The sequence below is a fragment of the Gopherus evgoodei genome, chromosome 6 (genome assembly GCF_007399415.2).
Source record: "Gopherus evgoodei ecotype Sinaloan lineage chromosome 6, rGopEvg1_v1.p, whole genome shotgun sequence".
NCBI lineage: Eukaryota > Metazoa > Chordata > Testudines > Testudinidae > Gopherus > Gopherus evgoodei.
Window position 1 is genome coordinate 37694060 of NC_044327.1, and position 15731 is coordinate 37709790.

At 41.2% G+C, this 15731-nt stretch overlaps 1 protein-coding gene across 7 annotated transcripts in view; it reads left to right on the forward strand.

Annotated features, from left to right (window-relative positions):
- LOC115654102 (carnosine N-methyltransferase-like) overlaps nucleotides 1-15731 on the forward strand; it is a 47799-nt gene that overhangs the window by 28168 nt on the left and 3900 nt on the right. For 2 of the 7 annotated variants that reach the window (XM_030568072.1, XM_030568074.1), the window contains 2 exons: nucleotides 7164-7304; nucleotides 14232-14410. In XM_030568072.1, coding sequence (XP_030423932.1) covers nucleotides 7164-7304; nucleotides 14232-14410 — 320 coding nt within the window. The other 5 variants (XM_030568071.1, XM_030568073.1, XR_004001093.1 and 2 more) reach the window with 5 other exon arrangements.

Below are 15731 nucleotides of genomic sequence, written 5' to 3' on the forward strand. Positions count from 1 at the left end.
AACATAAATGTTGCACAAAATAAAGTCTTCCTCGACATGTAATACACTTTTTTATTTATATTTGCCTATGTACATTCGTAATTCTAGAACCTTGAAAAATCTCAGCTTCGTTGGTCCAGACCTCTGATCATAGCTTCCATCACATAGCTACTAGTGATGATAAATAATAATACAAAGACATGTTTCTGTGTCTCAGTAAGTTGTAACTCACAATAATTCTTATGCAAAAATATGATGGAGGTTGAAAACAAATGCACTGAGATAGTTCACTTTATCCTGTGTATTGTCCACACAGTAGATTTGTGCTTTCTTATGTTATCCTCTCTCTCATTTTATGACATCTCTCTCCATCTTTAAAATGGCACGTAGAGATCAATTTATCACGATCCAAGGACTGAATAAATGTTTAACCCTTAAAAGTTAGCTAACATCAGTCCAGTCATTGGCTAGAGTTCATTCACTTAGGTGCAAAGAATTTCCTCAAAATCTCTATTACCACCACTCTAGTTCTTGGATAGAGTACATCATCTCTGCCTTAGTCCCAGTCCTTGTTACTAATACTGATAGGTTAATAGTTTATAGTGTTACTTAGTGATTAGTTAAATTTTCTTTTTAATGTTTGTCTTTTTAAACACTTCAGTTCCTGTTCCAAGTACTGTCACCATTGCCAGGGCATGCCTCAGTCACCAGGATACGAGCCCTGCCACTCCTGCATGAAACCAGTGCTAGTGAGAGACACCTTCCCCAAGTTGCCTGAAGTATGATGGGGAATTGCATGTCGGGGATTGGTTTCAAATTTACAGGGACTTTAAACTAGAACCAAGAAACACAGAGAGGCCAGACTTGAATTTCTCCTGATAGTCAGTTCTGCTCCCACCATCTCAGAGTTCTTGCTTCGAATGGATGCCAAAGCATTTGGCTTCAGTGAGGAGTGCTCCACCTCTATTGGCTGAGTCCTAGCATTGATTGTCTTCCTCAGAGCTGAGAAAGAAACATTGCAAGTTGGCCTCCAAGGACTCAACATCAGTGAAAGGGAGATCCCCTGTACTGAAGGCTGGCAGGCATGCAGACAATGGAAATCATCAACTTGAAGCTGAGACCATTGACTTCTGCACAGGCATTATTGAGACCGTCCCCTGAATGGCATCATTGAGCTAATTGGTGCGGTCTGCTTCAGCCCACCCACTAGAGGCTATCCCTGTGCCATCAACTCAGAAGGCATTTGCTGTGACAAGGGACTTGTTCAGCCTCTAGGTATCAGTGTTGCTCATGGTACAGATGTCCTTTCAGATGGTACCGACAACTGCACGTCACACTTTGCCAGCTACTACAATACTGTGTTCAATAATGTGGAGACCTCCTGATATCTTAATGTCTGATCATACAGTGCTGTGAAGAGGAAAGCCAGCGATGATTTCTCCAGTACAGTCGTCCGTAGGCTCCCAACGCTGATAACAGGCACTGACAGGATCAGCCCCCCACCCTTTGTTGGTCAGAAGAGGCTGATTTCTCTTCAGACTAAAAGGTCTGCTCATACGTCTCACAGTCATGTCATGTACCTTGCCATTTCCCTCTGAGGGCTTACCACTTCTTGTATCCACAGTAGAGCCCTTCCAGGCCAACCTATAGGGATCCATGGGCCAAAAGTAATTGAGTTCCTGGGCTTTACCAGTGGCCATCCTGGAACGCTTTGGGATTCTCACTAATGTCTGAGTATTCTCCATGCCCGCCCCCTTCTGTGACATCAAGTAGGTGTTCAGAACCAGGAGTCCATGCCCAGTATCATGCTCAGTACCATGGAGGAAGACATTGCTCAGGTGACTCTCCTTTTGAAAGGCCCGAGGAGGCGCCACCTCAGCCAATTGTGGCTTTGGCCTCTTCATTACCTGATGAGGCAGTGGTTTCGGATGATTATAGGGCCCACCAGGACCTCTTAAAAAGGGTGGTTTCTGCCTTGGATATCCAAGTGAAAGAGGATTGCATGTCATCCCACAATCTGATTTACATTTTAGCAACTGCTAGGCCTCCTTGGGTGGCATGCTGATTAATGTAGCTATCTTGGAGCCCACCAAAGTTGTGTGGCAGACTCTATCTTTCCTTCCCCTACATCAGAGTGGGGGGAGGGATAGCTCAGTGGTTTGAGCATTGGCCTGCTAAACCCAGGTTTGTGAGTTCAATCCTTGAGGGGGCCATTTAGGGATCTGGGGCAAAATCAGTACTTGGTCCTGCTAGTGAAGGCAGGGGGCTAGACTTAATGATCTTTCAGAGTCCCTTCCAGTTCAATGAGATAGGTCTCTCTCATATATGTATTCACACACACACATGAAGATATCATGTACCCTCATAGAATAATAGAAGACTAGGGTTGAAAGAGACCTCAGGAGGTCATCTAGTCCTCAAAGCAGGACCAATCCCAACTAAATGATCCCAGCCAGACCTTTGTCAAGCCCTCTCCAAGGTTTGAGCACCTCTACACCCCCACCTCTCTCAGGGGTTGCTTGTGGTCTCAGCTGCCAATGAGAAAGCACCAAGGGTAACAACTGTCTACCTTGCAATCAAGGGCTGCTACAAAACTTGACCTGTTGCAGAAAGCTTTATTCAATTCTTTGCTGCATTTCAGGATTGCTAACTGCAGGGATTATTAGGGTGCTGTAACTTCAACTTCTGGGGTATGGTATATTAAAAAGAGACAGATGGCCAGAGAATGCGAGACAGGAATTTCTTGCCTTGTTGAAGAGGGTAAATTAGTGGCTAGGACTTCAGTTCGGGTGGGGATGGACGCTGTCAACTCTGCTGCTAAGGTCACAACATCAGCCATTATGATTCACAGATGTTCATGTCTCCAGTCGCCAGGTTTCCCTCGAGATCCAACAAACTATACAAGACCTTCCTTTTGAAGGGTTGTCGCTGTTCTCTGAGCAGACTGACAGGCTGCATAGCCTGATATTTGGGCATTTAAAAGCAGTTTTGTCCTCAGGAGCCACATCACTAGTTGCTTTCACTCCTCACTAACATGACCCAACAAGGAAAAAGAACAGAGGTTAATGGAGACTTTCCCCCTTCTTCTGCAACAGCTTCTAGTTCATCCAGACAGACTAGGAGTTCTGAGCAAATATTTTGATGTTTATGCCAAGGACAGCATAGCACCTTACATCATGCCAGCCGGTCCTACCCCTCTGTTTACCAGCCTGCTATCTACCTGCCCAAGTGCTTGGTCTCAAATCATTGCAGACCAGTGGGTCTTAAGTACAGTGGAATTGAAATACGCCCCTCAGTTAATTTCTGTCCCCCCTTTTCCAAGCACAGGATGACCAGATGTCCTGATATTTGGGGCTTTGTCTTAGCTAGGCACCTATATACCACCCCACCCCCCCCATTCTGGCTTTTCACACTTGCTATCTGGTCACTCTATCCAAGCCCCTTCCCAGTCTCTCTTCAGGGACCATTCTCATGAAGAAGTTCTGCTTTGAGAGGTGCAATCTCTCCTCCATTTGGCAGCCATAGAGGAGGTTCCGCAGTTTCTCATAGAAAAGGGAGTTTATTCCTGCTATTTCCTGATCCCAGAAGCAAAAAGATACCTCAGATACATACTAGACCTGCGATAGCTCAGCAGGCCTCTCTGGAAAAAGATAAAGTTTTACATTGTCATGTTGTCTTCCATTATCTCTTCCCTGGAGATGGGTATGCTGCCGTCAATTTGAAAGACTCATGTCTTCATGTGGCAGTACATCAGAGCCCCAGGAAATTCCTGAGATTTGTGGTCAACCAATGCCATTATCAATTTGCATGCCTATCCTTTGGCCTGTTCAGCTCCCTAGGTGTGTTCACAAACTGTGTGGCAGTGGTGGTGGCATTCTGCAGAAAATCAAGATTTCAAGTTTTTTTCTCTACCTGGACAACTGGTTGGTGAGAGGCCAGTCCAAGACTCTGCTGCTGTCAAGCATGACTGTTATCCAGTCTATCTTTGATACACTAGAGTTGCTTATCAGCACAGAGAAGTCAGTCCTGTCTCCAGTGCAAAAAATAAAGTTCATAGAAGTAGTCTTGGACTCTGCAGAAGCCAAGACATTTGTCCCTCAATTACAGTTCCAGATGGTGTTGGGCATCCTTTTAGACCTGAAGAGTCATCCCACCATGACAGTATGAAATTGCCTCAAGCTTCTGGGGCGTACGGCCTCATGCATTTATGTAGTCCAGCATGCCAAGCTCCATCTCAGGAAATGGCAAGGATGGCTGGCATCAGTTTACTTGCCAAATCATCACCCTCTAGAAGTGGTAGTGCAAATGCCCACTCAAATTCTAGCAATGCTGGGCTGGGGAACAGACCCCTCAAGTGTTTGTCTGAGGTGCCATTTGTTTCTTTAACCAGCTTTAACCCTAGTTACAAATGCTTCTGCTTTCAGGTAGGAGGTCTGACTTGGGCTCTCTGCAGACAGAAGTTTTATGATCTACACAGGATTTAACTCTGCAAATAAACATCGGAGAATTGACGTCCATTCAACTACTTTGTCAAGTCTTCCTTCCTCATATCAAGAGAAGTCTACATGTACTTACAGACAAGGAGGACCTAGTTGACTCTGCTATGCCAAGAGTCATTCAGGCTGTGGGACTTGCGCATCACCAATTTTAATCAACCTCAGATCCTCTCACATTCCAAGTGTGAAGAATGGTCTGGTAGACGGGTTAAGCAGATCATTTACCAGTCATGATGAGTGTCCATCAGGACATTGCCACATCCATTTTGTGGCTGTGGGGGACTGCGTATGTAGACTTCTTTGCAACATAAGTCAGCAGGAAGTGTAATTGGTTTTGTTCTCAACAAGGTCACAGTCCAGAGTCCCTCACAGACACTTTCCTGTTGCCTTGGGCAAGTGTGCTCCTGTATATATTTGCTCCACTCCCACGCATACCAAGAATATTGTTGAAAATGAGGCAGGCTCATGCCAAAGTCAAAGTTTTACAGCTCCAGCATGATATCAGCAATGCTGATTTTCCACTCTGCTGTCCCTCTCAGTCAAAGATCTGCTGACTCTACCATCGGCTCAAGACCTAGTCTCCCAGGACCACAGTCACTGCCTCCTACCCAATCTTGTGGTCCTCCACCTGACAGCCTGGATGCTCTGTGGTTAATGCCCAGGAAGAGATTTGATCAAAGAAAATTCAAAATCTAGCAACTTGGTCTTCAGTGTATACCTTTACCTGACATTGTTGAGACTCAGCAATCTAGAGATGATGCCATATTTGGGTGTGTGGTCCTCCAGTCCTTATTCAGGTAGGCTCCAAGCTGGAGGTGGGATCAAACTGCTTGTGAGTCATCTAAAGTAGAATGGATACGTGCAGTCACTTGAAGAAGAAACAGTTAGTAACCTATTTCGTAACTGTTGTTCTTGGACATAAGTTGCATATGTCCATTCTACCATGTGTCACCTTCCATATCATTCTCTCCAATAAAAAGGAAGTGAGTAGATTTGAGATGGCTCCACCCTGTATACCACCATGCATTAGCGCAGAGCAGCAGATGGGTACTTCTGAGGGGAAATTCTCCAACAGTGCACTGAGCGCACACATCTGAAGTGGAACAAGTGTTACAGAACGAGTTTGTAACTTTTTTTTTAAAGTGGGTGATGTAATATCTTTTTTTGAACCAACTTATGTTGGTTCAGTAAAAGATATTACCTGACTGACATGGCTATAATTACACTGCATACAATCTTTAAAGCTGGTCAGCACTTTCTTCACTACCTTCTGATTTGTCTCTTGAAAGTCAGTCTTTCCAAAGTTAACTGACTTTCCCCACTCCTCTTTATGTTTTGGAAACATGGTAATGTCAACTCTTTGTGCCCATTCTGGCCACCTGGTTCTCAATATTCTGAAGACTGCATTTAATTTTCTCCCACTTCCACATCTTGAAAATTGGGGTTGTGTTGTCCTGCATGCCAGTTGGATGCAGTTTTTAAGTCTTACTTACATCCATGTACTGACTTCTTGACTTAAAGGTGACTTGCAAAGGGGGAGGAAGAAATTGAGTGCACACTATTTTTTGCTTTTATAACATATAAAAGAGGCCTGAAATTTTCTCCCCCTTCCTTCCTCAATTTTTGTCTGCATGTTCTTTTCTAGAAACATCCGGCATATCAAGTCTTAGCTTTTCTGTTGTTATTGGTAGACTCCCTGCAGTGATGTAAATAAATTAAAAAAAGCTCTCCAATCCATAATCAAAGGGGGTGATGAATGTAAAAAAAAAAGTATTTGAGTTAAATGTATTAGCAGACAATTTTTAATCATCTGAATACTTCCATGTCAATTCATATGATTTTATTTGTTTTATGTTTCTGATGTCAAACTCTACTAGGTCTCAAGTATCAGAGAGGTAGACATGTTATTCTGGATCTGTAAAAACAGCAAAGAGTCCTGTGGCACCTTATAGACTAACAGACGTATTGGAGCATGAGCTTTCGTGGGCATGACATGCATCCGACGAAGTGGATATTCACCCACGAAAGCTCATGCTCTAATATGTCCGTTAGTCTATCAGGTGCCACAGGACTCTTCGCTGCTTCTACTAGATCTGCAGTTATCCATAGTCCTTAAGGAAAAGCACTCTTTTAGGGTAAACAAGACCTGAATTTCTAATATTTAAAAACTAAGTAGGTTGTCACTGTGCATCCAGAGAAGTGGGGGGAGGGACACAGGGCACAAACCCATTTTTTAATTTTGCATGTCACCTTTACAAACAAATACAGTTGTGTTTTACAGGGATGGTCTAAAAAGTTAAGAAAACTATTTGAAGAATAGCTGTCTTTTAATTTTGTATTATACCACAACTAAGTGTGAATTATTTTACCTTTTATTCGGTGTGAATGTTTTTCACAAATCAGGTTTTTGCCTATAGATTTTTTTAATATGCAAAAAAAGAAAGAAAAAAAGAAAAGAATACTCTGAGATTCCATAACTTATTCTGTTATAGTGTTTTTTTTCCCCCCGGGGCACCTGTCCACAACAAGTCTGATTTGTCTACAGAGAAATCCTAACATTTAAATGAAAATTCTTACTGAATTATCTCTGCTTAAATATATGAAAACCACAGTATTTAGCCAGACCCATAGACATTCTATTAAGACATATTGGATAAAGGATTAACTACTATTTTTGTTTTGTTGCAGGGATCTCTCCAAAGTTAATATCCTGGTACCTGGTGCTGGGCTAGGTAGATTGGCCTGGGAAATAGCTATGCTCGGTTATGCTTGCCAAGGAAATGAATGGAGCCTCTTTATGCTCTTTTCTTCTAATTTTGTACTCAACAGGTACTTAGCTTATATTTTACTTGCTGGTTGCAACCTATATGTACTAGGGAGGCAAAGATCAGTGACCAATCCTTTAACAAAGTAATAATCAATCAAAATAAATTCCAAAATCCCTAATCTAGGTAACCAGATCTTTTAGATTTCTTACTTTTATGTAAATGTCTGGAAGAGGGTAGGAGGGAGGAATGGGAGATTATTCCAAAATTTGACTTGAAAATTTATTATATCCATACCTGTATGTCATAAAGATTGTAGAAGCAAGAATTGCCTTGTGGTTAAAGTACTGAACTGGAACTCAGGAGATCTGGGCTCAGCCACATGTTTCCTGTTTGAGCTTGAGCAGGTTATATAATTTCTGTGCTTCTGTTTTAAATCTGTAAAATGGATGTACTTCTGATCTCATAGAGATGTTGAGGATAAATTGATTCATATGTTCAAGGAGTTCTGATACTATGGTGATAAGCACCAAAGAAAACTTATAAATAAAAATAAAATAGGTTGTATTTATTACTAAAAGTTAAGGCAGATTTCTAAAGTATTTAATTTTATGTATACATTTTTTGTTGTTTGACAGAAAAATTTATAAATAGATGCCTCATTGCTATTAAAATATCAAAACACTTATTAGGCAAGCTTTCTCATCCTAATTACTCATAGGTTCACAGCAGTAGAATCCACTATAAATGTTAAGTTTAAGTGAGGCTATGATAAGAAAGATTCTTATAAGCATTACACCATGTGTAATTAGAAGCATGACACGTTGATGTCCCATGTTCATTTTCCATTAATGACATATATTAGTCATGTTGCTGAACGCACTACTGGAAGGCGTTCAGTTTCTGTGTTAATGAGCGCAGTATAGGAACCTATATAGAATAGAATGATTTTCATAACCATTCTTCAGTTGACAAGTCAAAACAATACTGAATCAGGAGTGCTCCAATCTTTCTTTATCCAGGTGTCAAGCTACTTTCTGTTTTGTACCTCACCAGCTATCTCCAACAATACATTATCTGAAAAACGATTTGAGCAGGAATCTGGTGCCATTTTTAGTCAGTTTCTGGCTAATGTTCTAAATTTCATTTAGAAAGATCTCACTGCAGAAGTTCTAAATTCAGAGTCTGTTCCAGCAAGATTATAAAAGCTTCACATATGAAGTGAGTTGCTAACCATTTTTTTTATGATTCGATATTTTCTCTTTCGGTACTTGCATTTTTATTTACTGACTTTTAAAAAAACAAACAAACTCTAGCGCTTAATTTAGTAAAAAGGACTCGTATGGATTATATCTAGATTTAAAGTGTAGATAGCATTCCTCTCTTTTCCTTTGTCCATATCTTGTTAATCACATTTTGAAAAAAAAAAAATTTAAGTTTCAAAAACATGCTGGTAATGTAGCTGGTTTTTGATGGCTACTAAAATCCTATATAATTGTTTGCCTTTAGCATCTACTCAAACCACTTGCATACGTCTAAACTGATATGGACTATTAACGGGTAATTAAAATAACATCCCTCTGTGGACATGCTTGCCATCAAACACTTGGTTCAGATTTGTATTTAAGTGAGTGAAGTTAACATTTGGTTAAAAAACATTATTGTATGCAAATTTAAGAACCATGGGAATTTGATGGGGAAGCAGAGGGAGAAGATGGTTGGCTATTATCACAGTTCCAGAAAGGAAATAGCCAATCCTACTACCAATGAGCTGTTTAGAGGGAGAACAGAAGGTGGATGTGAGGGGTGAGAGGGGGAAGATATCAAGATACAATAGTTGTTCTTATCCTTAGTTGGAATGCCAGCAAGTATATGGGAGGATATCACATTTATCATCTCCCAAGGGTCAAAAGGAACCAGATTGCCAGTAGACTGGCTCATCTGTCTGATATGACACATACCTGTGAAAACACTTAATACTTTGATTCTTATACTTAACAATTTTTTTTTATTTTTTTTTAATTACTCTAGCACCCAGGAACCTCGTTATGGACCAGGACACCACTGTGATAGCATTGTACAACCAGAACAGAAAAATGGCCCTTGCCCCAAAGAGTTTATCGTGTAAGGTTGTGTGTACACTGCAATTAAAAGCCTATGACTGACTTGTGCCAGCTGTCTTGGGCTCAGGCTGAGAGGTTGTTTAATTGCGGCACAGACATTTGGGCTCAGGCTATATAGCCTGAACTCTGGGACCCTGCAAGAGCTCAGGGTGAAACCCGAGCCACAATGTCTACACTGCAATTAAACAGCCCCTTAGCCTGAGTGAGTTGGTACGGTCCAGCCATAGGGGTCTAATTGCAGTGTAGACATACTCTTAAGTATAAACAAGAGCCAACAGATGTATACGTACAGACAAATGTAGAGGAGGGAATAAAAGGAAATAATGACCATGTTGTTCATCATGATAGGCAGTGATATCTGGTGGTTGGGAGGCTGCTTATGTTCAGTATTCCCACTTTTATCATTCATAATGTGTAGATTAATACATCTGATTTCCTGTGTTGGGTTGAGACCCCTAAATGCAAAGTCCTCTCCCATACAAAAATCATAAAAAGGTCTGGACAGGACTTCAAAAGGTCATCTAGTCCATCCCCTAGTTAGTTATGTGGTATAATTAATATATTCTGTAACCCACTGGTTCTTCAAGTAACGTCCCTATGGGCATTCCATTCTAAGTGTGCTTGAGGCTCCTGCGCCTTTGATCGGAGATTTCTCGTAGTAGTCTCCGTTCAGCCTGCACATGCAAGTTACTTAGTCTCATGCTCTGTGCTGTTACATAGCACTGCGCGGGTGAACCGCCTTCAGTTCCTGCTCAGCCTTCTTGGTCTCAGATGGAGCTTTAGCAGTTGTCTGTGTTTTCCCATTAGGTTTATTTTAGCAGTTAGTACTTAGTAGTAATTTTGGCTGTAGTAGGGAAAAAATATATATTTTATTCTTAGTATCCTTTAGATAGATTCTCCCCTCCTGTGTGTGGGAGGGCATGCTGGGATCTCCTGGTTTCAGAATGTTCCCTTTTGTGCCAGGAGGCAATCCCAATGAGTGACCGTTAGTCCTGGTGCATCTGTTGTCTCAGAGAATCTCCTATTTTCCAAAAGTGCTCTCTGGCATTAAAATCTAGAGCCAGAAAAACAGAGAGATCAAACTTGGACACCTCATGATGAAGATCTAAATGCACCTAGCCTCTGCCCCTCGCCAGGGGTCTCCCTGTGTACACCAGTCTGTGAATAAGTCTGCTGCCTTCACTGTTTCTGAACTGCGCTCCTTGAGGGCATCTAAGACCCAAGATTCCTACCATAATATTCATAAAGACCGTCCCTTGAGATTCTTCATGTAGCAAATCTGCCTCTAAGAAGTTATCTCGGATGACTCCTGTACTTAAACACCCATTGCTTTCTGACCTGGTACTCACAAGGCTGCTGATTCCTCAGATACTGTCAAACCTGAAGACTGTAGAGCAGAGGTCCCCAGACTGTGGGGCGTGCCCACTGGGGGGGGGGGGGGGGAGTGTGGCTAGAGCCCAGGCCAGCCCCCAGTTGGAGTGGAGAGGGAGAGCCACCTAGCTTCTGGCCTTGTGCCTGGGGCCCTGACTGCCAGCCCAGCCTCCTTACCGCTGTCTGCACACCCCACCACCAACCCACCCCCAGAGCCACGGCCCCACTTCCAGCCAAGGCTCAGACAGGTAAAGGAATGTGTGACCCTGAAAAGTTTGGGGACCACTGCTGCTGAGTCTTGGGCTCCAGGCGGTCACTGATACTATCAGTGGAGCAAGGCTTCAAGAAGAGCTCTTTCTCTTCTCATCCAGTACTGGAGAAGCACACTCAGCTCTATATTGTCCTTGGAGCAGTTGAGATTCATGGTACCGTCAACTCCTTCAGCCACTATTATTTCAGTGCAGGCCATGGGCATGGTACCGACAACACTTGGTATCACAGGAGTTTTGCTTTCCCTGTGTCTTTGCTGTGTCCGAGATGCCCAACTGATCATTACATGGCTCCAATTTACTCCTGTTAGTGAGGACTTCCATACGTTTACTCAGTACTGATGGTTTCATCTTCCAGTACTCCACAGCTACAGAGTGATTTGGAAGAGGATGATTCTGATGAAGATCTTGCCTCAGTCTGCCAAATATCTCTGCAGAGCTCTCCCTCCGTTCCTGTTGAGGCTTTTTTCCAAAGATGTCTGAGGAGATTGGTGTCACTTATCAGAAATGGCCCTGACGACTATTTTGCTGGTATGAACGCCCATGGGTGCCTCCACCCATGGCATGTGCACGACTTCTTTGGCTATACCGGGACCTTTGGGCATCCTATCATCAGCAATTTTCTAGGCCTTGAGAACCACTACTCACAAAGATAGTCATCACCCTCCCTCCCTAGCGGACCAGAACTGCGGGAAGAAACCTTTTGAGAAACAGGAAGCTAGAGCTGATGAAAAGGTCTCTCCACCAGCTGACATCTCTTCACCCCTGGATGAGGCAGCTATGCCACCTCTTCCCTCCCTGGTGGATGACTTCAAGCAGTTTCAGGAACTTATCAATAGAATTGTGGATTCTTTGCAGATTCCTCCTGAGAGGTTAAAGAGCCACACCATAATAAGCTGCTTGACATCCTTCATACAGCTTCATCTGTCCACGTTACCTTGTCTGTTAGAGGCCGTACTGGACCCTGCAAAGGTTATATGGCACACCCTTGCTACCTACATGCAAGGGAGCAGATAAGAATTATATTCAATCTAAGGACTCAACATTTTTATTTTCTTATCCCTTTTCCAACTCCTTGGTGCTTGACACAGTTAATGAATATGGGAGGCAGCACCATGCTAAATCTGTGACTTACCACAAGGAGCATAAGCACTTCGACCCGTTGGGTAGAAAATCGAATTCGTCAGTACTTTGCAATTCAGAATTGCCAACTACCAGCTGTTAATGGCAAAGTGCAATCGTACAAATTATGTCAAGCTGAACTCATTTATTGAGCATCTACTAACAAAATATAGAGAGCAATTCCAGCCAATTATTGCTGAAGGCCAGCTGCTCAGGCCTCTGCAGGCTCCGTCAATGATGCTGATACTACTGCCTGTTCAATTTTTACAGCAGTAGTTATGAGGCAGGCCTGCTGGCTTCAGCTCTCAGGATTTCCAAAGCAGGTCGAAAATACGGTCCAAGACCTCTCTTTTGACAATACTAAATTATTCACTGACAGCATGGATGAATCTCTGCATACATTAAAGGACTCCAGGGCTACTTTGCATTCTCTCAGGTTCCATACAGTTGCCCAAAAGAGAGAGCTTAGTAATTTCCCGTTGGTGAAGAGATTTCATCCTGCCCAATTCTCGAGCTCCCCCAGATACCATATGACCCTAAGTGAAAGAGACAGAGGTTCCAGGAAAGAAAACCACCTACTTCTCAACCTTTACCACTCCTGGCAGGCTTGGGAGCAGTCACTATGGATAAGTGGGTTTTGGAGATCAACTCCCTAGAGTACTCCATCTATTTTACTTCTCTTCTGCTTATGAACACCCCTTTCCTGTCCCTCTTCAGGGACACCTCTCACAAGAACCTGCTACAAAACTAAATATGCTCTCTCCTCTTCTTGGTGCTGTAGAATTGGTTCCAGTGCAACACAGAGGGAGAGTGTTTTATTCCAGGTATTTCCTGGTATTTGGTATTTCCAAAAAAGACTGGGGGTTAGAGACCTATCCCAGATATAGAGCTACTAACACCTTTGTGAAGGCCCAAAAATTCAAAATGTTGACACTTGCAGCAATAATTCTATCACTGGACCAAGGGGATTGGTTCTTGGCCCTCGACCTTCACGACACACATTTCCATATTGCGATCCACGAATCTCACAAGAGTCCTACGGTTTATTGTTGGTCAGGACCATTTATAGTACACAGTGCACCTTTTCAGCCTATTTTCTTCCACGGCAGCCTTTTCAAAAATTGTCAGTAGTAGGGGATACCTCCGCAGAAAAGGAAATCTTGTGTTCCCTTAGCTAGACAACTTCTGAAAGGTTGCTCCCTAGATGTAACTTCATGGGCATCTTGTGAAGCCACAGAGCTCTTCCTCAGTTTGGGCCTACCATTGAACATTCAAAATGTCCACCTTGACCCCTGTGCAGAAGTTGGAATTCATAGGAGCGTGTCATTTTAATCATTTTTCATAGTGGAAATAGTCTGTAAGGGTTCCATGTTACTTTGCTATGTGTTAGTCCACATTGCAGTGTACAGAAAGAGGAATGGCATGAGGCTGTTAAAATTAATTGCAATATTGTAAATGTATATGCTCAAATGATATTAGTAAAACTGCCCAATGGCAAATTATTTTACTTTGCAGATCTATTGAAATAATCTAAATACATGCTTTTGTTTAAAGGATGACCTTTCAGAAAAATGTTTTTACTGTGCTGTGCCACAAAGTCTCTCTTATTCTAACTCAAGAAAGGCAACTCTCAGCAAGAATCTAGAATGAAAATAGGTATTCTTAGGACTTAAGTCATCACTCTTCTCTTTATTTATAAAATAAACAAGTACACTTTTCCATGACGACTAATGAGAATTCTAATGGTTTAGCACAATTGAACATACGTAATGGCAATTTTCACTCATCTTACAGAAATAACTGCACTATTGGTTTTCTTTTAAACTAGACATAAAACATGGTTGAAATACAGGAAGCAAAAAGAAGAAACCCCCCCTTTTCAATAAAACTGTATTTTATTTCTCTTGAAGAAGTTGGAATAATAACCTAAGTAAAAGCCTACAGAAATACTTTATAACATCCAGATTAGCAACTAAATTCTTCATACATATTGTTGAAAATCAAATCATTTTATACTTACCAATTTTAATGCAAAACACATACTTTCCTAAGTAATACTTGAGCACTTAGTTGAAACTGAATCATTCTGACTTTCATATTTTGCAGATGCTCTGAAATTAACTCTCATAAACTTTATCCCTGGATTCATCAGTTTAGCAATAACAGGAGATCTGCTGATCAGATACGACCAGTTTATTTCCCTGATGTTGACCCCCACAGTCTTCCTTCTGGTGCAAACTTTTCTATGACAGCAGGGGATTTTCAAGAAATTTACTCAGAGTGCAGTAAGTAGAGAAATTAGAGGTCAGAATTCATGAACACACTAAATATAAACCAAGTATGGAAGAATAGAATTCTATTTAAAATTAAAACCAAATTATGCCTTGGATCATTAAAGTAGGCACTAAAGTTGTATATTACACCTAGATTCTTCTCAACCAAAATGAGTTGAATTGAAAGAAGCAAAAGTTATGTGTGTGCTCTAGCATATTTAAATGTCTAAATTATATCCTTGTAGGGTTATATATGCTCTGTTCTTTTAATGAGAATGGTGATATCTTGGACAACTTACAACACTGTGATCTTTCGTGTCTATTTTCTTTCCTGATGATTATGTTAAAGAAATACACAATATAAACAGCCTATGCTTTTCACGGATATAAATGAAGTCTAATTATTTATTGTTTTAAAAATAGACAACATGACAAATTATTACTAAAACAATTATTTACAAATAAAAGAAATAGATATTCATTAACTATCAATGACCAGTATTTCAAGGATGTGCGAAGGGGTGATGTTTATGAAAAATCACAATGTTCCTGTCAACACAAACATTCTTATTGTCATTTGTGAAAGCTGTCTGGATAAATATTTTTTGTTGCAACTGATGAGGTAATTTTTCTCCCCTAATTCATGTACAGAAGATAACTGTACTTACTGTACTTAAATATTTTCCACCTCAGTTCCTAGTACTAGTAAGACTGGAAGTGATGATGGATTTCTTACTTTTATCTGGAGGTTACTTGTCTATACTATATGACCAGCTGGTGCTATTCCTTCCTTGCACTTGGCATATGTGTTTGAACCCACACCTTTGCCCTGCTAAACGCTGGTTTCTTTAGTAATATCTTTTCCCACAGGCATTGTGGCTTGTAGTCAGCCCCCTGCTATTGTTCAGATGTTTGTAGCTCAACCAGGGAATGAAGGCTGTTGTAAGTCAGAGATAAATCTAAAAATAAATATTTTTTAAAAATATTTATTAGAACCTAAAAGGGCCTAATCTTTCATAACTTCAGAGAATATGGGAGGATGGAAAAAGGAAATCTGCACTTCAAAAGACTTTCTTTATATCTATGCAAAGCATTAATTTAAAGTAAGGTTAAATACAATAGAAAATACAAAAGTAAAAATTGTGGTTTGGGATAAAGATATTTCAAAGTGAAATCACCAAATATTTTGAGGATGGGCAGCCTTCTGTTCTGGATTTTAAAAGTGCTCAAGAGGTCCAGAGTCCGGGTACATTTTTGTTTTCCTACTTTTGTGTACACAGTTGTGGTATCCATGCTCAATTGAGTGTAAAATCAATTAATTAAATTAAAGTAT